General features: G+C 49.4%; 1 protein-coding gene across 1 annotated transcript; it reads right to left on the bottom strand.

Annotated features, from left to right (window-relative positions):
• Positions 1 to 5903: 5903 nt before the first annotated feature.
• DUSP4 (dual specificity phosphatase 4) lies at positions 5904 to 9798 on the bottom strand (the record flags this gene model as incomplete). Its single annotated transcript, XM_079534652.1, has 4 exons — positions 5904 to 6289; positions 6600 to 6819; positions 6914 to 7050; positions 9414 to 9798. 4 exons carry the CDS (start codon positions 9796 to 9798, stop codon positions 5904 to 5906), a joined length of 1128 nt encoding a protein of 375 aa, XP_079390778.1.
• Between the last annotated feature and the right edge of the window lie 15099 nt (positions 9799 to 24897).

Genomic DNA, 24897 nt, shown 5'->3' with positions numbered 1-24897 from the left:
TAGCTGCAGAACAGTGAAGAAGGATGCGACTTCAATCTTGGACTGGGTGGATATGTGTTCAGGATATCAGTATCATATAAAATTCTTAATCTGGAAATAAGCTGTATGTCTTTTATAAAGCATTGCTGTCTTGATGAATATGATAAGAGTAACTCTTGCATACTCAACTGCTATATTGTTCCTTTTGAGGAAGGTTTACAAGAGACTGCCTTTTAATAATGCATCTCAGGCTCTTAGTCTCTACCATTACCATGTGCAAAATAATGTTGTTTTGATCTAGACTTTGAGAACATTGTGCAAGCAGAAATCTTTATCAAGGCCATCTCACATGTTAAAATCTCAGACACTACTGTTCTACTTACTTTATTTGCAGATAAACTGCATTAAGTCCATAATTTTCCTTTCAGCATGCAGCATTCATTTTATGTTTTCAGAAAGTCTCAGTCAGCTATTTATTTTCCTTTTGTATTCTGGAGTTGAGCCAGAACCTACTTAAAGGTATTTTGCACAAAGTCAAGTTGACTAAAACCATTAACAATGCAATATCAAATTCATCTGAGAAGGGGCTAGGTCCAGTTCTTCAAGATAAGGGTTTTTTTGCACACCTCTGAGCAAATGATACTGATATGTGAGTGTTACTTTAGAGTGGAGACAAATCACGTTTTGGTTTGCTGAGTTGTCTGCATGAATTTTCTGGGGAAACCCAACAGAAGTGTCAAACCAACTCTTGTGCTTGAAAGGACTTGATACAGCAGGTCAATGTCCTCTGCTGATATCTCTAAAAGAACATTTTATAAGGCTGCTATCAAGTGTGTGCAGTTTGTGAAACACTCTCCCCTTACAGTGGCATAGGGTTTTGTTGGGATATAGTTGACAGGTCAGAAGACCACACCTGCAAGGATGTATCTGGGTCACATCCCTCTATATGAGACACAGAAGATGATTCTCAGACTGGTAAGGGAGAATGTGTTACAGCAGTTTCGTGTTACACCTGTTTGACATTGTGGTTGTTGAACAGCTTAAGTGGTTTACAAAAATAATTTTTTAAAATACGTGTATTACATCTTTATTTGGAAAACTTTTTTAAAAAGATCAGTTGGGAAGTCAATTTGCTCGCAGGTATACCAGAGGACAGAGCTGGGATGTACTCACCCTAACCCCCTTCCATGCAAGTTCCTGGGTTTATTTTGCTGGGTAGGAGAAAGTTATATTTCAGCGTTGCATAGCACAGCATCAGACAACTTGGAAGTCTCCCTCATGAACAATACGGATTTAACAAAAGTATAAATCAATTTCTTTTGTTTTTTTTTTGAGTTGTTTTTACAACTTCAGAGAAGGTTGAAAGTCAAGCTGTTATTAGTAGTTTTGGTTTTGTTTTTAAACCATCAATATGAGATGTTTTCCAGCATCAAGCACATCATGGCTGAAGGTAACATGTTCCCTTGAACAGGCTGTCCATTTCCCTATCGACCGGCACTGCTGAAAAGCTGATGATCCAGTTCATGCATTCCAGCTTCATCACTCTTTAAGTGAGGGAATGACAGAATACCATGCTTTCAGTTTGTAAAAAGGTGTACTCCCTGCCAATGGGGTTTGCTCGGGGTGTTTGGACAAAACAGAGTTTTCACTTTCAGCTTTAAGACACAGAATTTTCATTTTTAGCATTAAAACTGTAGTGTTGAAGCAAGTTATCCTCCTGGAGGAATTGCACCCACTGTAAAATCAGTCATCTGATGCAGTCTGGCTGCCTGCACATCCACTCTGTAATATCTATAAAGAAAACCTTAGAAATAGCAATACTGCAGCAGATCTCGAGCTTTGGGTTTTATTTCTCTCGAGCTGGCACTGGATCTATGGTTTTCACTTCATTTTGTGACCTGATGAAGTAATCAGCTTCGCAGTCCAAGCCAGGCTCTGGCCTAGTTGTCCTTTTAATCAGACATCATTGACACAGTCGGATGGTTGTATTTTGGCTACTTGTTTAGTAGTGTTAGAATTGCAGAGATCACCACTAGGCTTTGAAGCTTTGTATTCATCATTTAAGTTTGGGGTTTGTTTTTAATTTAGTTAAGAATGGAGTAGGAGATGTGCCTATCTACACTAGGGTTTCAAGATAGCGATGAGGGTGAGTGTGGCTCGCCATCCCCATTAGACATAGTGATTAAAAAAATGAATTGTGCTGCGTAGATGAGCAAAATAGTTAATGTGTGTGTGGAAGTTGAAAGCTTTACATCTTTGAAAAACAAGAACAAACCTAAAAACAAAACCCCACCAGGCCCACACCAGATTTTGTTCTTGCTTGTTGTTTCCTGTGTGCTAATTGAACAAAATCTGGGTTTCTTCAAGAGCTGTGAAGTTCTGGAGTACAAAAATACACTGTTTGGTATCTTGAAACTGCCCATGTTACGTATCTGATGTTCTGTGCAGAGTAAAAGGCGCTGTGTGAAGAAATGATTTTGCAGTGGCTTTTGTCTCATAACAGTCCCATGCCCATCCATAGCCAGCACAGAGGGACATTACAGTCTGGTGGGCTGTGCAGACTAGCGTGTGCCTCTGCTGGCCAAAGTTGTGTGTGTGCGTCTGCGTGTGTGTGTGTGTGTCTCCTCTTGTGGCTCAGAACATGGTGAGGATCTTCCCATCAGTGTCTGTTACCTATGGAAAAGCTGGCAGTGGTTGAGCTGCTGCTGACACTGTTTGGCTTGCAGTAGGGTTGCTGCTGCTTTAGCTGAGGGAGTTGATGTAAGAGCTCCTAGTTCCAGAAATAGGATTTGGCAGGGTGCCTCGTCCTGAGCAGGGCTGTCCCCTGGTGATGGGATGCTTGCTTGCAGCACCGCATCACCAACAGAGGCATGATAGAAGCGAGGATGCAGGAAGGTGCTGGGCTAAGCCAGGTTTGGGAGCCTGGCACCTCTCAGTGGCTCCAGGCAGAGCCATTCCCTGTGGGATTAATGTGGTGCCTTGCAGAGGGGATGGTGCTTGTCCTGAGCTGGTGCCTTTTACCCTTAGACCAGTGCTTTGAAACAGCTGTGATAGGGCCTCAGTGAGCAGACAGAGCGGCGCTTCACCAAGTCTGAAGCGGGAGGTTCTGGCTCTCCAGGGTTGAGGTTGTATCCATGACACAGGGTGGCATAGCAGTCTGAACGCTGTCAGCAAAACTTGTCAGAATTAAAACCAGAGTACAGCGTCTCAGCGTGGTACATCTTTCTTTCTCTTCCTTACTTCTCTCCACCAATCTTTGATCCCAGCTCCGTGAAAACTGCTGTAGACTGTTGTACTGGTTTGGTAGTTTTCCAGCCACTACTGTTCTGTAGTCAAGGAATCAGGATCGTTTTTTCTAGCCTCTGTTTTGAGTGTTTGCAAGTGATATGATCAAATCCCACTGTGTTGCGTAGCAGGAATTTCCTTACCTGCAAACTCTTCTACCAATTTTTTTTTCCGAAGATGGGGAAAAAGAAATGGTCCCAAGCTCAAAGTAGGCAGATGAGTTTTGAATATTGTGATTGTTCTCAGAAGCAGAAAGTCAGGGAGCGTGTGAATTTATTCTTAATAGAATTTCACCATTCCCATACTTCCTGACCCTAGAAAATCTAACTGATATCAAAAATGATGTGTGCCTGGTGTGTGTTTCAGTCATTTCAGGCTAAGCTGACACACTTCTGGGTAGGACAGGGGGGAGTGCAGATTCATTTTAGCCCTGGGTTCCAACTGATGTGGGAATCTATGGACTGGAACCTGCTGGTGGTCAGAGGTGCTTTGGAAACAGGGGAGAGCTCATTGCCTGCAACCTGTGGGGGTTGGGGCAGTGCTTGTGAGCACTGCTGAAGGAAAGTGAGTGAGTCAGCAGGGAGCAAGAGGAGCCCATGCGTTGCGGTGAAATGAACGCATGCGCCCATCAGGCTGTATTAGCAGACTGGTTTTGATCTATCTAGTTCTGTCATACCGAGCCTATTGGTGGCAATTCTTAGTGTTGGTTCCATTGTGCTGATGACTAATGTAGTTTGATTAGAGTAACTGTATTACAAGGTAATTTTGGCACTGTTTCTTCTTAACATCTGTGGAACTTGCTTCAGCTTTGGAAATCGAAGTGGGGATTTCTGTGCCACGGTCCCGTGAGCTTGTGCACCTCCATTTCTGATCGCTTGCTCTGCCACCCCAAACAGCAATGTATCTGGGGTTGAGTTTTTAGACTTTTATATAACTTTGTCTTCACAGCTAGCCCTTTGTTCCTCTCTTGGTGGCTGACCACCTGGAGCTGGGATAGCATTTATTTATTTCTTCCTTTACCCTCTCTGTAAAAGATGATGGGCAGGTTCTCAGCCTGTCTACATGGTGGACTTTAGGTAACATTGTTGTAACAACCAAGTTTGATCTATAAATGTGCTTGGCTAAATGTCTGATCTGCAATACTTGTAATAGTTTAAAACTCAATAAATACATTTTTAACAGTTGCTCTGTAAAAGCTGAATGTTTGCTCCACCTGTTGCTGGGAGGAAAGGCTGTGGATGCCCCCATCCCTGGTGGTGCTCAAGATTAGGTTGGATGAAGCACTGGGCAGCCTGATGTGATAAGGGGACAACCAGCCCACAGCAGAGGGTTGAAATTAGGTGGGCTTTCAGTTTCCTTCCAACCCAAGCCATCCTGTGATTCTCTGGGCCCCCAGACAAACCTGATCTCAGCCACAGCTGTTGAAAAGTGTTTTATTATTATTTTCTCCAAACAATTTTTCTCCCTTGGGCAATAAATAAAAAGTTGATTTCTAAAAAAAAAAATAATAATAATAATAATAAAAGGAACAAAACCATACATATGTACATCAGCCACACAGGCATTTTGTATTGGTGTGGGCTGGGAAGATGGAGAGTGGTAAAGCTACACAGGGATTGGGGATGAAGCATTTTCTGGGCTTGAGCCTAAGGCTACAGTGCAGGTACCTGGGTGTGTGGGACCTTGCAGCCCAGTGCAGGTGGCTGAATGCTTGGCAGAGCTCAGGCTGTGGCAGATGCTGGTCCTGGAGTGCAGAAAGTGAGATGGAGGACACCTCTGCACCTCTTCTTCCCCCTCTGCTTCTCTCCACATCACAGTCCAGCCCTGTCCTACACTCCTTCTTTGGGAAGAGCAGCCATAGGATGGTAGGGAGGGAACAGGCCAAGAGTAATCAGCAGCCTCTATTGCTGTCCTTACCCCTTCTTTCTCTTCTTTAAACTACAGGTTTGACACAAGTTTTATGGGAACTGGGGAGACTTAAAGACAGGTACATACACACACACACACACACACACAAGCGTCACTTAGGATTGCATCTCTCCATCCATGCTGCCTCCCAGCCAGAGGCTGCTGTCTCCCAGAAGCCAGCACAGCAGGTGACCTGAAGCTCCCTGCAATCACCCTGAGGCCCTATTGCAGCACTGCTGGTCACTGTGCCTGGCTCAGGTACGCAGCACATACTGCACTCACCAGTGTCCCTCTGTGCAAAGGGGGGGGAAAGTGCTGTGCAACAGAAATAGCTTATGCTCCCTTTTCAACCCAAGTCAACACCCAAATGAACTGGGAGCAGAAACAGGATGGAAAGGGAGGGGTTTTTTTTGTTGTTTTTTTTTTGTCTTCCTGAAAAACAAGGTAATAAAGTAGAGATGGGAAGAGATGCAGACCAGGCACTTCAGGAAACCCGGTACACTATTTTTTCCTCCCCCAAAACAGAGCCTGGACAACATCAAGGTTTGTGGTTTTCACAACATAAAAAGCAAAAAAAAAAAAAAAAAAAAAAGAGTACGAGATGAGGTAAGAAATTGCTCTACGAAAAAGACATTGAGTCCAGGGTCAATGGCAGTGTCCGGCACTATTGCTTAACATCCTGGGGCTCTGTGCCCCTCTGTGCTACCTGCCTGGCTGGCCTTAGCCCCAAGCTAACAGCTGGGTGACGTGGTAATGGGGCTGTGCAGGTATGGGAGGCTGCTGGGGGTGGCATGGACACCAACGGAGACGGGGAAGCTGAAGACAAACTGGGAGGTAGGGGTAGAAGTGGTCTTGCCCCGCTCCCGCAGTGTCCCTGAGGGGCTGGCAGCTTCCACTGCGCATGAGGTGGCCAAGACCTGCGATTCGAACTGCAGCAGCTGCCCCATGAAACTGAAGTTAGGAGAGATGATGCTCCGGCGCTGCTTGACAAACTCAAAGGCCTCTTCCAGCTTGACGCGCTTCTTCATCATCAGGTAGGCCAGGCAGATGGTGGCTGAGCGGGAGATGCCGGCCTGGCAGTGGACAAGGACTCGGCCACAGCACTCTTTCACCGAGTCTGGAGGGCAACAGAGAGTGACACGTGAGACCTGCACCCTTCCAACGAGGCCCAGCCCCTGGCCAACCCGCCACATGATGGCTGACATCACACCCACACGTGGCTTGGAAGGGACCTCAGAGTCTGCCTGCGCCCAACCCCCTGCCGTGGGCTGGTTGCCACCCACCACATCAGGCAGCCCAGGGCTCATCTGACCTGGCCTTGAGCACCTCCAGGGATGGAGCCTAAAGCTCCAGTCCTTGGGACCTACCTCATGGCCTCCTTTTGCTGTGTGCAAACCACAGCCTGGCTTCTCTAAATGGGCACTTACCGATGTACTCAATCGCCTCCATGAACCAGGAGCTTATGTCAGCTTTGTGGTTGTCTTCCACAGGGATGCACTTATACTGGTAGTGCCCCTCGAAGTGGTTGGGGCAGTCAGATGAGACGTTCAGCAGGGCTGTGATGCCCAGTGCATCCAGCATGTCCCGTCGCGCCGCATGGTAGGCGCTGCCAAGGTAGAGGAAGGGAAGGATTTCCACAGGGCCACCCTGTGATGGAGAAAAAACAGATTATGAGCACAGAACTGGATAACTTTACAGGCCCAAGGGGCAGCAGGAAGGCCGTGTTGCAATGTGGACGTACCTGGTCATGAAGGGGGGTCCCACATGAACTGAAGCCCAAATCCAGGGACTCGGCGCTGCTGGGGGGCGAAACGCTGGTCGGGGTCTTGGTTTTAGCACAGAATTCAGGATACTCTGAGGCAAAACGCTCGTAACCTCCTGTAAAAAGAGAGGCCCAGAGGAGTGTTACAGCCATGCTCACAGTGCTGCGGGACAGCAGGAGCCAATGTATTCTGAGTGCCCTTGGCCACTAGATGATGCTACAGGGATGGAGAGCAGCCTGCTGCCCTGAGGAGAGCAACCAGGCTCCTGGCAGCAAGTAGGGAGCCCCTGGGCTGGGCCATTCCCATGGGCCTCAGCTCTCCAATGCTTCTAACTGCCCCAAGCCTCTGCTTTAGGACACAGCCAGCCAAAACCTAAGGGTTGATGCCAAGGTTGTAGTCCAAGACAATGGAGAGAGGGTATGTTGCCAGAGACCTGCAACTCCAATGCCCTCCTGCACCACATATTGTTCAATTCTCTACTTTCTCAGATACAAAATGCAGAGAGGTTCTCTCAATCCCAGCGCCTACAGCCCAAAAGGCAGGAGGCCGTAGAAGTTAACCCACAGTAAAGCCAGTCTGCAGAGAGCCTTTCCTGCCTCCCAAGGACTCAGGGTGGGCTGAACAGAGAGGTGAGTGCCTGTGGAAGAGCTGCTTGCTGCTTTGAGCAGCTGCCAAGGAGATATTGGAGGTGACCTTGTGCCTCCCCACGAGGAAGATCCAACAGAGCTGCCACCTGTTGACTTCTCAGGACAGCAGATAAACACCTCTGGGCAAATTTCCTGTACTCACGCAAATCAAATCAACAAGGCTGAAATCCTTGTTGGCTGATGTAGAACCTTACAGCCAACAGAAGTCAGGGATTTCAATGTTGCCATGAATCTAGCCAGATGGAGCACTGTCTCCCAGGAGAGCTGCTGAAGATTCATCCCAAGTGCAGGACTGCTGCTCACCAACCTGAACCTGGCAGAGCACACGCTGCAGGACACATTCCTTATACCAGCTGTAGCTCTAAGTTGACACAGAACAAGGTTGGATGTTCCCAAGAGCAATGGAAATGAGAACTCTGGCTCTCAAGTGGATGCAAGCTTATCTGACAAAGCACCTCAGGAGCCCCTCAGCAATGTCCTTTATGGTTTTCTTCCCTTCCACAAGGAAAGATTCCAGCCCCTTCTGCAGGAAAATGTACACACCAGTAAATGTGCATCACCTCTCTCACATAAGAAGGTCAGTTTGCAGAGGCTGCATTTCCAGAACCTGAAAGCCCTTTGCAGTCCTGCAACCAGCCTACAGCAGCAGATTGGAAACTCTAGGATCCCCTCCAACCCAAGCTGTTCTGTGATTCTATAAGATGGAAAAGCTGCCCAGGGTCGTGTAGAAAAATGAGCTTCCTCCTGGGAAAAGCAAAGGGACCCTTCCAACAGGGAAGATTTCTCTTCAGTGCTCCTCATCAGACTGAAGGGCCGTTTAGCAAAGTGCTACCCAATAAATTTGCCTTTGGACACACACAGTGCCAGATTTGTGCAACTCTTAGAAAACTGGAGCAAGCAGGATCTTTTTAGCATTTCTGTGGTAAGCAAGCAGGAGGCTTCTAGTGTTAGGGCTGAAACTCTAAGGGCCCATACCTCAAAATAACTGAGATCTCACTCTTAGAAATAAGGAATTACTAACCCCAAACAACCCTGCTTGAGAACCACAGGGGCATCATAGAACCACAGAATGGCTTAGGTTGCAAGGGACCTCAGAGCCCATCCAGTTCTAACACCCTGCCATGGGCTGGTTGCCACTCTCTGGGTCAGGCTGCCCAGGACCCTCCCAAGCGCTTTCAGCTCCCAGCAAAGCGATAACTCACGGCTGAACACCCAAAGCAGGTTCTCAATGAGCCCTCACTGTGCTCCTGCTCCATCCATCAAAACCTCCTAATGGTTTGCTGCTCTGCGCACATGCGTTCTCACCACTGCTGTGGGTAAACCATGAAACAGACTCACTCTTAGGGAGTCAGAATCAAACCACTGAGCACCCTTTCTTCTACAGAGCCTCACAAGGATCCTCCAGCCCAGCAGCCCTGGTTGCTCACAGCCTCCCACGCAAAGAGCACGGAAGAATAGAATCATTAAGGTTAGAAAGATATCTAAGATCGTCCAGTCCAACCCCCAGCCCATTCCCACCATGCTCATTGACCGCGTTCCTCAGTGCCACATCTCCACGTTTCTTGAACACCTCCGGGGACGGTGACCGCACCACCTCCCTGGGCAGCCAGTGCTAACGCGTCACCACTCCTCGGAAGAAGGAATTTCTCCTAACACCCACCCTGACCCTCAGCACCGACTCTCGCCGCAGAAGCACCGGGCCCCCCGAGGCCTTCCCCACGGCGAGTGGACGCGGCAAAGCGTCCGTTTGGTCCCGGGGACAGAGCCGCACGAGGTGGGGGCGGCCTCCCCCTCCGCGCCGATCCCCTCGTTCGCTCCCCTCCCCGTTTACCTGCCAGCAGCCGGATGTCGGCGCGCGCCATGTCGCGCCGGAGCGCGCGCAGCACGAGGGCCACGGTGCTGTCGTCCCGCAGGGCCTCCGCGCGTGGGCTGCGCTCGTCGTACAGCACCACGGCGGTGTAGAGCCCGGCGCGCAGCCGCGCCCGCACCTCGCCCTCGGCCGGCAGGATCTGCTCCAGGCTGACCGCCCCCTTGGCCCGCCGCCTCACGATGGTGTTGCAGCGCACGTTGAGAGCCCCGCGGATGTGGCCGGCGCTGTGCGCCAGGAAGGGCCGGCAGTCCAGCAGCAGGCAGCGTCCACCGCTCGCCTCCTCCCGTCCTACCAGACGCCGCAGCGCGCTGCCCTCCATCTCCCGCAGCCCCTCCGGGGCCACCATGGCGGGGCCGCCTTTCCCCGCTCCGCGCTCCGGCCGCCGCTCGCAGCCCCGCGCCGCCCAACCTTTACTACCCCGCCGCGCCGCCCCGCCCCTCCGGCTCGCGCCGCGGGTATGAATGGAGGGAAGGCGGCGCGCGGGTGCGGCCGACGTCACCGCCTCCATTCACAAAAAAAGGGCTCGCCGCTGGCCCGCCATCTTCGCTGCGTTTTTGTGAATGGGGAAAGGCGGCGGGAGGGCGGGCGTTGCGGGGAGCCGCGCTGGGAGCGGGAGGCGGCCCCGGTTTGCAAGGGGGTCACCCCATGGGTCCCCCCACCTCGGTGGGTCACTCTCACGTGGCGCGCGCACACACACGCACCAACCAACCTCCTCAGGGCACGCGCTCACGCTCGTGCGCCTTCTCCCTTTGTCCGTTGGCGCGTGTTGCTCTCAGGCACGATTCCCGCTGAAGGCTCCCCCTGAGCGCACCGCTGCCGCCAGCGTGCTTCCCTCCACCCCCTTCAGAAAGTGCCGGTGAAAGAGCAGTCGTCCAGGAAGCGCAGCTGTGAGGACTCTCAGGTTCCATTTCCCTTATGGGGGAGCCCTATTGTAGGGAAAAAGAAGCAGATTTCCAGCGCTGAGGTGACCCTAAGGGGATCTCCCAAGCACCGCGCAGCCATTTTGCTCTCAGTACCCCTTTGAGGCTGCTCACCCCACAAAGCAATGCTGCAAAACCCAATTTCAAGCCGTAGTTGGGGCACTTCCTGAAAGGACACACTACCAGGCCACGGCAGTTTGTTCCAGAGTCTGCTCCATGTGCTGATATACAGCCTTAGAAATAGGGTGAGCCAGATGAAGGGCCTGCAGTTTCTCCAAGCCCATCTGCCCCGGTCCATAGAGGGCAGCACCCAGACAGAGGCAGCCTGCTCCTCCTCAGCGTGCCAGTGACTGTTTATTAGGGCAGGGCAGATGACACCATGCTGTGCATCCCTACCTGGGGTGAACCTAGCCTACTGCACGTGTTGGAAGCTTCAAACTGGTACCAACCCCATGGCCTGGTGCTGCCTCTTACTTACAGTGTGTCCTCTGCCAGGTTTCCCCCTCTGTGTGTGTCCTCCCCTGGCTCTCAGGTGCTGTGTCAGCCCTTCTCCAGTAAGCTGCCCCAACCCATTGGAGCCTGCTATCTAATAGAGCAGGGATGGGAGCTCAGTTTGTTCCTGTTCCAACCTGCATCAGACACATGGAAAGAAGAAACCTCTTCCTACCAACACTTCAGCAGGCATTCTTCTTTATACTAACATTGCCTAAGTAAGGGCACAGAGCAGATGTCCTCAGAGCCAGAGCCTGACATCCCATGCAGCTGAGCCCAACTCTGAGAGAGAAAGGGAGCGTTGGTACAGGAGGGGGGAATTGGGACTGTCCATCTCTGGATGTTCAGGTGAGCATCAGTGGAAGGTACTGTTTCAGAACAGAGCAATGATATGTGTGCATGTGCGTGGGTGTCTGATGGAGATCCACCGTCGCAGGGATCTCCCTTGGCGCAATTAGCTTGAGAGGAAATCTAGTTAATTAATTTTGTCTGTGGAGGCACTGCAGTGAGACGAGCAAGAACCATCAGAAAAGCTTGCGAGGCAGAAACCACGGTAAAAGAGAAGGAATGCAATTACCTGAGGAAAGGGGAAGGGAGGGCTTGGGGAAAGGGGGAGGGAGGGAGGGAGGGGAAATGTCCGCACAGCTTCATTTCCTGACTTTGCAACCTTGGAGGAGTGTGAAAGCTCATATTCCTAGCGAAGGACATCCATATGGTGCAAACTGAAACATACCCTGCTGGAAAACAATGAGAGATGGGGAAAGAGGGGAGAGAGAAAAGGAGGAGGGAGGAGGGAGAAAAGAGAAGGGAGAGGAGAGAGGGAAAAGGGGAGGGATTCCTTCATTTCCTTCCCAGCAGATTCAAAGAATCACCTTTTACAGGGCCCCAGCCAGAAGGGATTGTGGAAGGAGGCTCAAGGGAAATGAGTTGTCAAAGAGGCATATATTTGGATGATTAAATGTCAATATGTACCTCGAATTAAGGATGAGGAATTTACACCTTGTCTCACCATGCCAGCAGAAAACAAATTAGAGGCAGGCTGTAAATTTGCCAGCCAATTGATACCGATTTGTTTGGCTTTCTCAGTGCTTTTCCTGCTCAGAGAGATGCAGAGATGTGATTCCCCAGGTGGCCCCAGGCTCCATGGTTCTCCCCAGGCTCCTGAGCCTGTGGGGTCCTGGAGCCTGCTACTTCATGCCCCATGTCTCAACTCCCTTTGGTCCTCATGCAGCACTGTGCTGTGCTCATTTCAGGCCATCTCTCTTTCCTGCAACTTTTCCAGGTGTGGAAATCTTCCTCCCATCAGCAAAGGGCAGTGCAGCAGTGGAAGGGTTAATGGAGTCATGTTCATAAATCCATGCATTCTTTTTCTTTAGGGCATATTTGCATATTAATGGAGGGGAATTGTAATGAACCTGTCTAGGGAGACTAAAGGGAAAATGATGCAAGGTTGGACAAGGAGGTGGAGGAGGGGATAATTCTCAGTTCCAGTGCTTTCCTCTCTCTCAGCTGCGAAAGAACCAAGCTGCCTGAGCCTTGCTGCCAGCGGGATAACCTGGGTCTGAGGGAGCATCTGAGCACAGGTCACCATGTGGCCCCACTTGCACCCCTCTGTGCTGGCACTGGGTGGACCTGCCCAGCCCAGGTTGTGCCTGCTGCATGGCCCTGCTGTTATTGAAACGCAGATCTGCAGATGTCACAAATCATCCCCCCTCCTCCTATCCCTTCTCCTCCACACTGAGCTGCAAAGAGCTGCTTGAAGTACCATGACCTTTGTTGCCTCAGCCCCCAAGTAACAGCCCTAAAACCTCTGACAGCACTTGGAAAACATCAGGTCTGCTTTCTCTGCTCTCTGTCAATGCTGATGTTTATAATCCCCACTCCAGCAAACCGCCCTACAAACAATACCTCAGGAAGAACAAGCACCCTCAAGTTTGCCCTGCGATAGCTGATAGAGGGTTTATATTCACAGAGAAATCAGCTGTAAATCAAGCAGGGAGGAGATGAATTGCTGTGTTCCTGATCTGATATAGATGAGGAGATCGACAAAGCAGCATTCATGGCTGAGAGCAAAGAAACCCTTCAGCAGTGGGGTTTGCAGCTGGTTTGTGCCCATGCAAATCTGATCAGGGCAGGACACACTCAAATGAGCTGGATGCAAAGTGGCCCAGGCCATTTTCTGCTTCATGTTTGGTTTCCTCTCTCCCTTGCTGCCTTTTGCTGCTGCCTCCTCCCTTCCTGCCAAAGTCCATGCAGCTCAAAGCAGTGAGAAAATGCAAGCTGAAAGCCAGGAGGGTCTGTGAATGTGAGCAGGGTGTGAAGAAGATATAGCTTCTTCTGGGTGATTAGATCGGGCTCTTAATTAGAGCTGGGCGGGAGAGGGTCTGCCTCCACAAGCCCCTGTGCTTTTTCTTTGGTGAAGAGGTACTGGGGGATCCAACTGCAGCGCTGAGAGGTTAGCATGGGTTATAAAACAGATGTATAAGCGAGGTGGAGAGAACAAGCACAAGGGATCTTAATCCCAAAATTCCAAGTGCTTGCTGTGGGGATTAAACTCGTATTTTTGGCTGCTGAATTCGGCAGCACAGCAGAGCTAGGGGAGTGAATGCCTGGAAGCAGTTTGATGCCCTCCTCCTCAGTGCAGCGGATCAGCTTTGGGAGTTATTCAGGTGGAAGTCAGGAAGGCACGTGGTGCTTCAACCCAACCTGTGGTATTTTGCCTTTAACACACATTCAACCCACGTGGTGGAGAACCCAGGGGCTGCTGCAGAAAGCTCCCTGGCTCCAGTGCAGTGTTTCATCACAGGCATGCAGATCCCTGCAGATCCCTCCTTTGGGGACAGTGCTGTTTGTAAACTGAAAGAGAAATGCCTTACTGGAACCTCTCAGTGTTTCGTTAAGCATCGTGCCTCTGTGATAGGATTGAAGCTGGGCTTTGAATGATGCTTTTTGCTGAGAAGAAAGCGTTAGGGGAGAGACATTTTTCCCGTGGGCTTAAGATTATGAATAAGACAGTGTTATATAAGTGTGACTATAACCTATTTATACATCGTGTCAGGCGCACAGGCAGACTATGAATGACAAATCCTCCCCTAATTTCTATGAATATAACAGCAGTCTGTATCTGAGCTGTGGAACAGCAGTGACCATGCATGTCATTCCGTGCCATTGAGAACTGGGACTGCCCTCTGTACTGTCCAGAGGGGCAGTGGGTTTGGTGTCTGGCAGTGTCACACAGATACATGGGGTGAACCCGCCCTGGTTCTTTGGCCAAGATGGCAGGCACAAGGCTAACAGAATTATTAAATAAGATGCAAGAGGAGAAGCCCTGGGGTTCTGGTGGTCCTCTGTGCCTCACTCCTTCCCCACATCATGAGTGCTCTCAGCTCCTGCAAATCCAGGGGGGATTCACAGCTCTGGTCTGTCACACTTCACTGTTCCAGCAAGATGTTCTGCTAAATTATGCCTTTAGTAGGTGTCCTAGCCAGTTGAACAGCACTGGGAGCCCTAAAGGGCACTTGAAATCCAGCCATGTTATAGGGCTGCAAAAAGCCCACCCAAACTTATTACCTGCCTGTGAATGCAGCCAGCAGCAGGCATCATGGGTGAATCTTCCGGCCTTGTGCCATTTGTGCCTGAGGGCTTCCTGAGCCAATCCTAGGATCTTCACCCCTAATAGCCTGTAAGAGATTTTTCCTCCATGAATAGACCCAGCTGCTTTTTAAACTCATGCAAATGTTCAGCTTCCCCAGCATCCTGCAGCAAGGAGTTCCAATGCTTCGTTGGGCAAGAGCCACTTCCTTGGGTTCACTTTGAACTTGCCACTTCCTTGCCTTTCTGCTCCTCCTTGTTTCTGTCCTGGAAGTGACAAATCACTTCAAACTCCTGTCCCTCCAGCAATTGGAGAGGAGAGGAGAGGAGAGGAGAGGAGAGGAGAGGAGAGGAGAGGAGAGGAGAGGAGAGGAGAGGAGAGGAGAGGAGAGGAGAGGAGAGGAGAGGAGAGGAGAGGAGAGGAGAGGAGAGGAGAGGAGAGGAGAGGAGAGGAGAGGAGAGGAGAGGAGAGGAGAGGAGAGGAGAGGAGAGGAGAGGAGAGGAGAGGAGAGGAGAGGAGAGGAGAGGAGAGGAGAGGAGAGGAGAGGAGAGGAGAGGAGAGGAGAGGAGAGAAACCTTGCTGCTCTATTTGGTATTGATCTAGACTAAGTAACAAGAGCAAAGTTTAATGCTGTCCAACTGATCTAGGGAAATACTGCATTTTCTTGAAGCCTGTTGGTTTTATCCCACAAAGGATGCAGGTTTGTATTCAGCATTCATAGGCTGCTGTTTGCCCACCAGTGGCTGGTAGTAAAGAGAGAAGAGGGAAAATGATCACCTCCAGATGGAAAGAGGAAGGAACAGACAGACTCTAGCAACATTTCCATCTAATTTCAAGCTTTCTAGCTATATAAGGCAATATATATGTGTGGGACAAGTTATGTACGCACACAGACACATACGCGCTGCAAATATCAGTCCAGGAGGGGGTTCTCACCTATTTTCAGCATCACTGCCATATGTCCCCAGTGCACAGCTCCAGCCATCTGTTTTGCCACGACAGCTGGCAGATAGAGGCCAGCATGAAGACTCTGCCTGCTTTGGACCCAGTGTACTGCCAGACTCACCCAGAATGGTGATTTGAACCATACTAGATGAAATTCACATGCAGCCTCAGTCAGATGCTGCACGGCACCAGGCTCCCCCAGCCTTGCACCAAACCTTTCCATGCAAGGCAACAAGGTGTAGGGCGGGAAAAACCCCCAGACATCCCCTTCCACCCACATCTCTAAGGAGGGAGAAACTACTTAGAGCTGTTCTCCCCAGTTGGATTTTGTTCTCATTTCTCTTTGAAAAATGAAGGATTTCTTCTACCTCTTTCAGCATCTTTGGTGTGACCATTACTCAGTGGCTGAAGGAGGGTGTGGTGAGCAGTGATGCTGAGTACAAGGAAACACCATGACATTGGAAAATGCAAAATGGAGGGGGAAGGATGCAGACAGCGAGGCCCCAAAGGGCAGGGCAACAGTGACAAAGTGCAGGGAAGAGGAAGTAGAAGGAAAAAATGAGGAACAACCAGCCCTCCGCTGGGGGTCTTCTGGGCAAGGTGTGCAAGTGCACATCCCCCAAGCGCACTGCTTTGGAATGGTGCCTGAAAACCATGGCCCAACACTTTCTCAGAGGTGACTTTGAGACTATCCCAGCAGAAATAGGGGTCACAGAAGTCCATCTACCAGCACCATGATGTCCCCAGGGTTTTGTTTTTTTCTCAAAGAAGAGAAACTTGGAGATGATTTACCCAGCAGCAAGGGACTCAGCTAAGTTACCAGCACACTAAGGGAGCCCCGTTAATTGGGACGAGTGCCTGCAATCCCCACAGACGTCAAAGCCAGAGAGAGAACTACAACCCACAGCAGTCCCTGCATGGTACACTGGTTTCAATTCCACTCAAAATTTTTCCTGGGATTAAAGACTGAAGAGGGAAAGGATATTTCCAACAGAGATGTTTGTTGTGTTTGTTTGGCCTTGCAAAATTTGAGGGTCACGCTGTTAATTCCTGAAGAACTTCTGAGGCTAAGGGAAAATGTGCCTGCCTTTCCCTTCCTATATTTGCAGAGCAAATAGTTGACAAGGATGGGCTTTTGCTTCCTTACATGGGTGCAGGCTTCCCTGCCTCTGTGCACTTGCAAAAATCCACAAAGGTCTCAGCAAGAAGCAGAGCTTTCCAATTCGTGTCAAACCTGCTGTGATCATTTCTCACCTTTCCCCCCCTGTGTCATAAGTGCTCCCCAGCCTGCTTTGCTGATGGTTGGCTGAGGGAACTCCACTCTGCACCACAGAAATATCCTACCTCTTCCTATCCCGTCCTGCCCATTAGGAACAGAGATGTCCTACTTCATCCTATTCTGTCCCATCCATCATAAATGTGTAATAAGGGAAGAGTCCACTTGCACCACTCTCTTTTTTTCTGCACTTCCTAGAGTGAGCCTGTTAGAATAAAACAAATCACAAGGGACGGTGAGGAGTCTGGAAATACTGAAACAGCCAGGGCAGAGCATCCTTCCTCTCCAGGGAATTGCAAACAGGACACACAGCAAACACTGATGTGCATGTGCCCATGGCGGGGTCTTGTGGGATTAGGGACTGTGGCTGATAGTTATACACATGAACTTGTGGTATACATCAATTTTTGAGACAGTCCCACTGATTCACGCTCAGGGTATTTTTGGGCACACACGTGTTTCAGTGCCACTGGTGGCTGCTGCATGGTGGGCAAAGGCACACGGCTTGCCTTTGTATTAGCCCATTTCCTCTTCTCCGACTCAGGAGAAATTTGTCTTGCATTTGTGCTGTTTCCTACCCGCTTGGAAAGGAAGAAGTGGGTGGTGGCCACATCCCCTTCTCTGAAAGCTGCCCCATAAGTGAAGGGGCCCTGGGGCCAACGCGGGGGAAGAGGAGGAGGCCACTTCACCACAGCATCCGTTTGAAGCGCGTCAGGCTCGGCCCTTAACCTGCCATCCCAACGCCCAGGGTCAGCGCTGCATGCAGCTCAGCCTCATCTCACAACCTCAGGCATCCATCCTCCTGCTTTCTCACTGTCCAGCAGTGCTGCTTCCCACAGCATCACTGCCTCAGTTTGATATCTCTGGCAGGCAAACCTCTCCTTGTCCTTTTTTGCTTGCATCACCCATTGCTCAGCAGGAGCTTTCTGCTGTGTTCTCAGGTGCCAGAGGAAAGGAGGCAGTCGCTGTGGCTGGAAGAAACAAAGCCCCAGCAGGGAAGGCTGACCAGTTTCATGAATACTGCTGCTTGCTCCGTGCAATTAGAAAATATCATTAACGAGCTGCTGCAATCTCCTGGCTCTGTGCCCTCCCCCCTTCCATTCACAAAGGCAGATGGAGTGCCCTCTCCTCAGTCCCACAGCCTCCAGGCCAAACCACTGTTGCATCCCCAGCACAGTGACGATGTAAAGGTGTATGTGCTGGAGCGCAGCCACCCACCCATCCTCCAACAATGTTTTGAGCTTGGCTGGTATATTTGGGACCTTCAGTGCTCCATCTGGTTACTGCAGCTCTTTAGCATTAAAGATGAGTCTCTAGCATTATAATTTAGTTGGTGGATGAGATGTTAGGACAAGGGTCAGAGGAAAGAAAGGGCTGGAAATGTTCTCCATTTCCTAAAGGCGGACACATTTCCTATAGGCGGAAAAATATTCTTCCCCCCAACATTGCCCAGTCAACCAAACGATGAGTCACTGGTCTCCTGCATTTCCACCTGACCCACTTTTGGTTCATCGGGGCTGGCTGCAGAGCTTTTGTTTCTAGGATGCACAAGCGCACAGCCATGGAGCTACAACACTTTGGGCTTCTCCTGTGTGAAATAAACCAGAAAGAGGGGAGCAGCTTTTCAGCCCTGGGCTTCCCTTGAAGGCAGAAAGCAATGACCATCCATCCCCAAGACACATCCACACCATCCCAGGTTGCACTGGGAAGGTCCCAGGGGCTGCCTGAGCTCCGTGCAGCTGTGAAGATGAGGTTTGCAGTCGGCAGCCCCGAGATGAGCCCTGCGTCCAGGGCTATAAAGCTGCTACCCCACAGTTAGGTTTCCCCCTGGGGAGATTGAAAGGAATAAACAGCAGATGGGACCACTCATTCTGCACTCCTGCTAATGGGTTTCAGCAGGCTGCTCCTAATTTGCACTGCTCCTGTCTTTGGAAAGGTACCATCACGAGTCAGGGCATTCGTGCAGCCTGGAGGAGAAACATCGCTCAGAGATGCTCAGATGGCTGTGCCCACCAGCTGGCTGTTCACCTCCTCAATGCCATGTCCGGTGCGAGCCTCTCATTTTTCAAATCCAGGAGCAGCACTGCTTTGAACTGTTTTAAAATGGGAGCACAGATTAGTGGCAGAAAGAATAAATGGCATCCTAGGCACAGGAACAGCCCTGGGCAGCAGTATAAATAGACTCATGCTTTTTCTGCTTCTGCGTGGTGGTGGCATGAGTTTTTTTCCATCGCCTAAGGAAAATTCCCAGCGGTTAACTGCCCATCCAAATTCAATTTTCCACGTTCAAGGCATGCACTTCCTATTTTCCCAGCCACTGCATCTCAGAAGATGTCACGAGGGACTTGTCTTGCCGCCAAATCTCACCTTTCCATCACCTCTCTTTGCTAGCCAATAAGATAGGGGCTGTTCCTATGTCTCCAGCTATCATCAGGCCCACAGGACTTCTTGTCTGCTCTTCAGCTCCTTCCCAGGCTGTCTGTGGCACAAGGTAAGCCCAGGGACCTGCTGTACTCTGGGTTGGGCTCAGCTATGGCAGCCCCCATCTTTGCTCTGCAGCCATCTGCCAGGGCATTTTTCTCTGGGAACAGTAAGTGCAGCTTATTTGGCTGCAAAAGGTTCAAGCCCTAAAATAGAGTTTAGGACTGTCCCACACAGGGCAATGTTCTGGTCATCCCAAGCCCAACTTCCAGCTTCACTTTTGCTGAATGGAAACAATTTGATGTTATCCTTAAAAACCTTCCCTAGCTGGGTGCTGGCAGCTGCAGAATGTCATGTACACAACTGGCCATGTGCCCCGAATGTGCTCCCAGCCCCCCACAGCAGGGCAGCCACACTGCCCTTCAGCTTTCTATAGGCACTCAGGCAGACACTGAGAGCAGTCTGCACCCTCATACGAGCAATGTGGTTCCTGCCCATGATCTGCAAAACATGGCAGAAGGAGGACACATGTCTTAACAAACGTCTCCCAGGGCATCTGATCATGGCAGGGCTCAGCCTGGGTGCTGATGAAATGGCTTGTTTATGTTCTCAGTGCACATGTCCCTAATTACCGGAGCCTGTGCACTAATCCATGCTCTGCAAGCAAGATGGGGGGTGAGGCTGGGCACAGCTGCTCTGCCCAGTGCTGGCAGGGTCTGGCTGGATGTCAAGGTGCCCATGTCCCACGTGTGACATTCACCGGAGCAGTCCTACCCCACAAGGATCACGCCCACCCCCATCTCCTGGATTTGGGATGTGTTAGGGTGCAGGGGCTTTACCTGGGATGGACACATGCTGTGGATGAACACTCCCAGCTGCCACTGTGCCAGAGTCAGCCGCACCCTGGCTCCCATTCAAAGAGGTGGATCCCCTGGACAAGGTGCACTCCTCCACAAATGCTTGCAATATTTGGCATTCTCTAGGTCCCTTCTGCTCCAGATCAAGATTTTGGGTATGAAAATCATTATTTCCACCACAGAAAGCGGGACACCACAATCATTTAGAAATTGAGGGCTTGTTTACTCAACTCTTCCCATGATATTCTCTGACAAATTAGCAAAGCTTTTTTTTTTCACTTTTTGATTTTTGTTTTAATAGGAACTATAGCTTCTAACTTGGTTTTTCTCATATATACCTTAATTTGCTCATATGAATCTGTAGCCATAATACTTCTAACAAACTGCAGCTGCTAGTAACCTCGTAAAACAGAGAGTGATGGGTCTTTTCAGGTCCTTTTCTCTGACCTGAGAGCAATCTGGGGCACTCTGGCCACATTCATCCTATTGGTCTCTCTGCCAGCTGCAGGCCAACTGTGCCCCTTTGCTGATATTTACACCTGGAAAACAAGTCTGCTCTTTGGGCTACTTGCAAAGAGAAAACCCATTCCTCATTTCAGACCCTGAAAGTACATAGCGAAGTATTTGCAGGAGGGTTTAGACACATCCAGAGTCACTGATGTGACTGATACACTGATACAAGGTGCTTTGTCCAGCCAAGTCTGAGAGCAGTAATAGAGCTGGAATTTGCGCTAGAATAAAAGAGAAGAAAATTTTCTTTGATTAATTTTTTTCTGTTTGATTAATTTGCTTTGATTTGAAAAAAAAAAAAAAAAAAGAAGAAGAAGAAGAAGAAGTCAAGATGTAATAGATGTACTGGGTGTCAAAGAAAGGTGATCATTTTTGCTGGTGAGGAACAAAAATTTCTACTGACAGTCAATTAAGTGAGCAAGGAGTATGGTTTTCCCTGGTATTCAATTTAGGAAGCCCATCAAGCCCTTAAATCTCCTTTTGCAGATGACTTTTAGCTTCACTGCTAAATATCACTGCTGGAACTGCAATGAGAGGAAGTCAGTGGTACTCAGTGATATATGGACCTGCCAGGAGAGAATAGGGTTCATCTGAAAATACGATCATAATTCTTCTCTTTGCCCATTTCCGTGCTTCTCTACTTCTCATTTTGTACATCAGTAGCTCAGGCCGAAACCCCCATCTCAGCATGTTCTGGACTGCAGTAGGAATGGAGCGATAAGCCAAAAGGAGACCGAAAAGTGACAGAACAAAACTTGGGTTGAAGCTGCCAGAAGGAGGCTGTCAGTCACCACACCAGCCCCTCCAGCAGCCCCAGGCACTAATGGCCACCCATGGCTTCCTCCATCACCCACAGCCTTAGCTGCCCTGAGTGCCTGGGGCAGGGTCTGGGTCTGCTCCCGCTCAGCTGGGTGTCAATGGGCCTAGCCTCGGTATGAGTTGGCAGTGCTGGGAGACTGCTGAGGCCACCGCCTCAAAAGACTCCTACAGATGCATGACCTCATGGTGAAATACAGCGAGCAGGACTGCCTGCAGGAATAACAGCTTCAGCTGGCAGGCCAGGTGACCCCTCTGCCAAGCCTGTGCACACTGAGTGTCTGCCTGACTTCCCAAACGGATGTCCATCAGTGCCCCTGCAGAGAGAATCTCCAGCCTGAGCACTGCCCTCTGAACAAACCCAGCTTTTGGGCGGATAGGAGCCCAGCATTAGAGAGCAAAGGGAGAAGAATATTCTGGCAGTCTAGGTTCATGGATGTCTCAAACACATTGCTTGAAATGTTCCCCCTCTTTGCGGATAGTCTGTTGGTGTTGAAATTAGTGTTAGTTATTTTAAGTGCCAGCCTCTTTCTGCAAAAAGCCCTTGGGCTGGAAAGCTTCTTGGGTTACCTCATGTGCTGCTCCTGTCTGTCTTACGCCAATTCCTAATGCTTTCTACCTCTCTGGTAAAACAAACAGGTTTTGCCTGCAGATCCCAACTTATCCTCTGCATGCCATAACGAGGTTTGCCCTTGTGTTGGATGTGGGATTGGCTCTGCTTCAGCCATGGAGAGCAAGGCAGTGAGCTCCAAGATTTATTCGCTGGGACCTCATAATTAATCAGTTAGTAAGGCCAATTGTTAAGTGGCGCTCAGTGCCGTACATAGGCACATAATGGCACAATTAAATCTCCTGAATAGACACTGAATGACTTCCTTAAGGTGGCTGCTAGGGCTCATACAGTTCAGAGAATTTTTAATACTAGATGCTAATGGGCAATGCAGAAATGTAAGCCTGGGTTAATTAAATCATGCCACATCAACCAAGTTAGAACACAGCCTAATTGGCATTTTCTGTTTATTGCTAATATGTAACCCCCACTAGACCCAAAATTAATCAGTGTAACTGATGATTCTGCCCTTACTTATAACACTGGTGTTCATCCAGCCCTCTGTGGTCAGGTACAGCACTCCAAACAGACTGCTTAGCCAGTACTTGCAGTTTGAGAGAGAAAAGCAGGCTGTGTGGGGTGACTGAGGCCCTGCAGGGCTCTTTCTTAGCTCAGCCAAAGCCATGTAATAAATACCTGGAGCATTCTCCAGAGATAGACAGTTCTGCAGCAGGCAGGTCCTGCAGTGAGCCTATTTCACCTGGAGACAGAATGTGATTGAGGGAACATATAAAAGACCGATGAGCCCTGCGTTCTGCAAGAGGCTTTGAAGCCACGTGTCATTAGGTCTTTCTACACGTTTGTTTCCCCATCCATAATAAAATAAGTAAAATAGCACTTAGTTGTCTCATAGGGTGTGTGAGGCGTACTTAACTGATATGTGCAAACAACTTAAAGGTTCAGGGAAGAGGGGAGAATTGAGAAGACCTAAATGGCACTCATACTCCTGCATAATGCTGTGTCTTTGTGCACTGGACTCTTCCAAGGAACCGTACCACATAACATCTTTAAAGGTAAACCCCTCTTTGATGTCAGGCAGAGCCATCCTGCTCTTTTCAAATCTTGATGCGCAAGGTGTCTTGACCCCTCAATATGCAAGGATCCATTCTGACCCAAGGAGATAGATATGTCTTTTGCATGCAGAAAAACAATGCAAATTAGATTATTTTTCCAAAGGATCCACCTCAAGTCAAAGGTGAATTGAGAGACAGTTGAAGGGAACCTGGGTTTGCAAAACGTTGCAAGCACTCTATTCTACACTTACCGTCAAGAGATTATACAAACACATTGCCAGTCCTTGGATGTGGCTTCTAGTTTTCTTTGTACTGATTTGCTGGTACTATTATTCAAAAATCACTTAAGATGTGAAATAAGTACTTCTTTCTGAGTGCCATAGCACGTAGCTTGTTTTCTCTTCTAGCAGCAGTCTGGACTGCAGTCCAAAGTGCAACATGACACTCACTTTTTCCATGTGTTCCTTCTCCTTATACTGCTGATCCTCTATATGATATCAAAGCTTAATTTTGCTTTGGCTTGGAGTCCTCATGGCTTTCAACAAGCACCAAAGACTTCAGCCATCCTGAGATACTGCAGCATACATGCCTGCTGGGATGTATTCACAGCTCTCTTGAGTATGCCAGCACCAGACCTACATGCAGAAAACTGGGTTCTGTTTTGCCTGTAAGCACAGAGATGTGTGCACAGAGAGGAAACAAAACTTTCAGAGATCTTTGCTGCCAGATCTCTTCCTGCTCCATGGAAAATAACTGAATGGTAGTGACAGATACATTTGATATGCCAGTTGTTGGAATCAAGATGATGGGACTGCTTCTCTGTAAAATAGCTGACAAAAAACCATAAAAGAATCCCATGATAAAATAACAGGGCAAGTTAAACAGGATTGCATCTGCCAGCTCCTTATGTAGCACAGAGCCACACAATGAATGGCCCTTCACAGAGGAGCTGTGATGCTAGGAAGATGAAAGAGGAGAAAAGAAAGAAGTGATGAAGAAAAACAAAACGAGCTGATTCAAACTAGGGCCACTCACAGCCTGGCACGGTGTTGCCTCAAAGCTGGATGAATGAAGAGCTGACTGGCAGTGCTCAGAGGGGTGTGATTAGTGGTGCAGAATCTAGTTGGAAGCCTGTAGCTAGTGGTGTTCTCCAGGGACTGGCAATGAGTCCAGTCTTGTTGATCTTCATTGGTGGCCTGAATGAATGGAAAGAGTGCACCCTCAGCAAGTTTGGTGATGATACAAAGGTGGGAGGAGTGGCTGACATACCAGAAGGCTGTGCTACCATTCAGCAAGACCTGGACAGGCTGAGAGTTGGGTAGAGAGGAACCTGATGAGGTTCAACAGAGGGCAAGTGTAGAGTTCCACACCTGGGTATGAATAACCACAGTACAGGCTAGGGGATGACCTGCTGGAATTGAGATCTGCAGAGAAGGACCTGGGTGTCCTGGTGGATGACAGGTTGGCCGTGAGCCAGCAGTGTGCCCTTGTAGTCAAGAAGGGCAGTGATATCTTGGGGTATATTAAAAAGAGCATGGCCAGCAGATGGAGGGAGGTGATCCTTCTCTATTCTGTTCCTGTGAGGCCAGATCTGGAACACTGTGTCTTGTTTTGGGCTCCCCAGTTCAAGAAAGATAGGGATTTCCTAGAGAGAAGAAGGTCCAGAAGAAGACCACAAAGATAATGGGGCCTGGAGCTTCTCCTGCACGAGGAAAGGCTGAGAGACCTGGAACTTTTCAGCTGGCAGAAATGAAGACTGAGAAGGAATCTCATTAATGCTTATAAATATCTAAATAGCAGCTGTCAAGTGGATGGGGCCAGGCCCTTTTTTTGGTGGTGACCAGCAACAGAACAGTGGACAGTGGGCACAAACACAGGAAGTTCCCAAAAAACATGCTGAAGAACTTTACTTTGAGGATGACAGAATACTGGAACAGTATACCAGGCTGCCCAGAAAGGTTGTAGAGTCTCCTTCTCTGGAGATATTTGAGAC

This window comes from Tetrao urogallus (assembly GCF_951394365.1).
Source record: "Tetrao urogallus genome assembly, chromosome: 4".
In the NCBI taxonomy this organism is placed as follows: domain Eukaryota; kingdom Metazoa; phylum Chordata; class Aves; order Galliformes; family Phasianidae; genus Tetrao; species Tetrao urogallus.
This window is presented reverse-complemented; position numbering and strand designations above follow the sequence as displayed.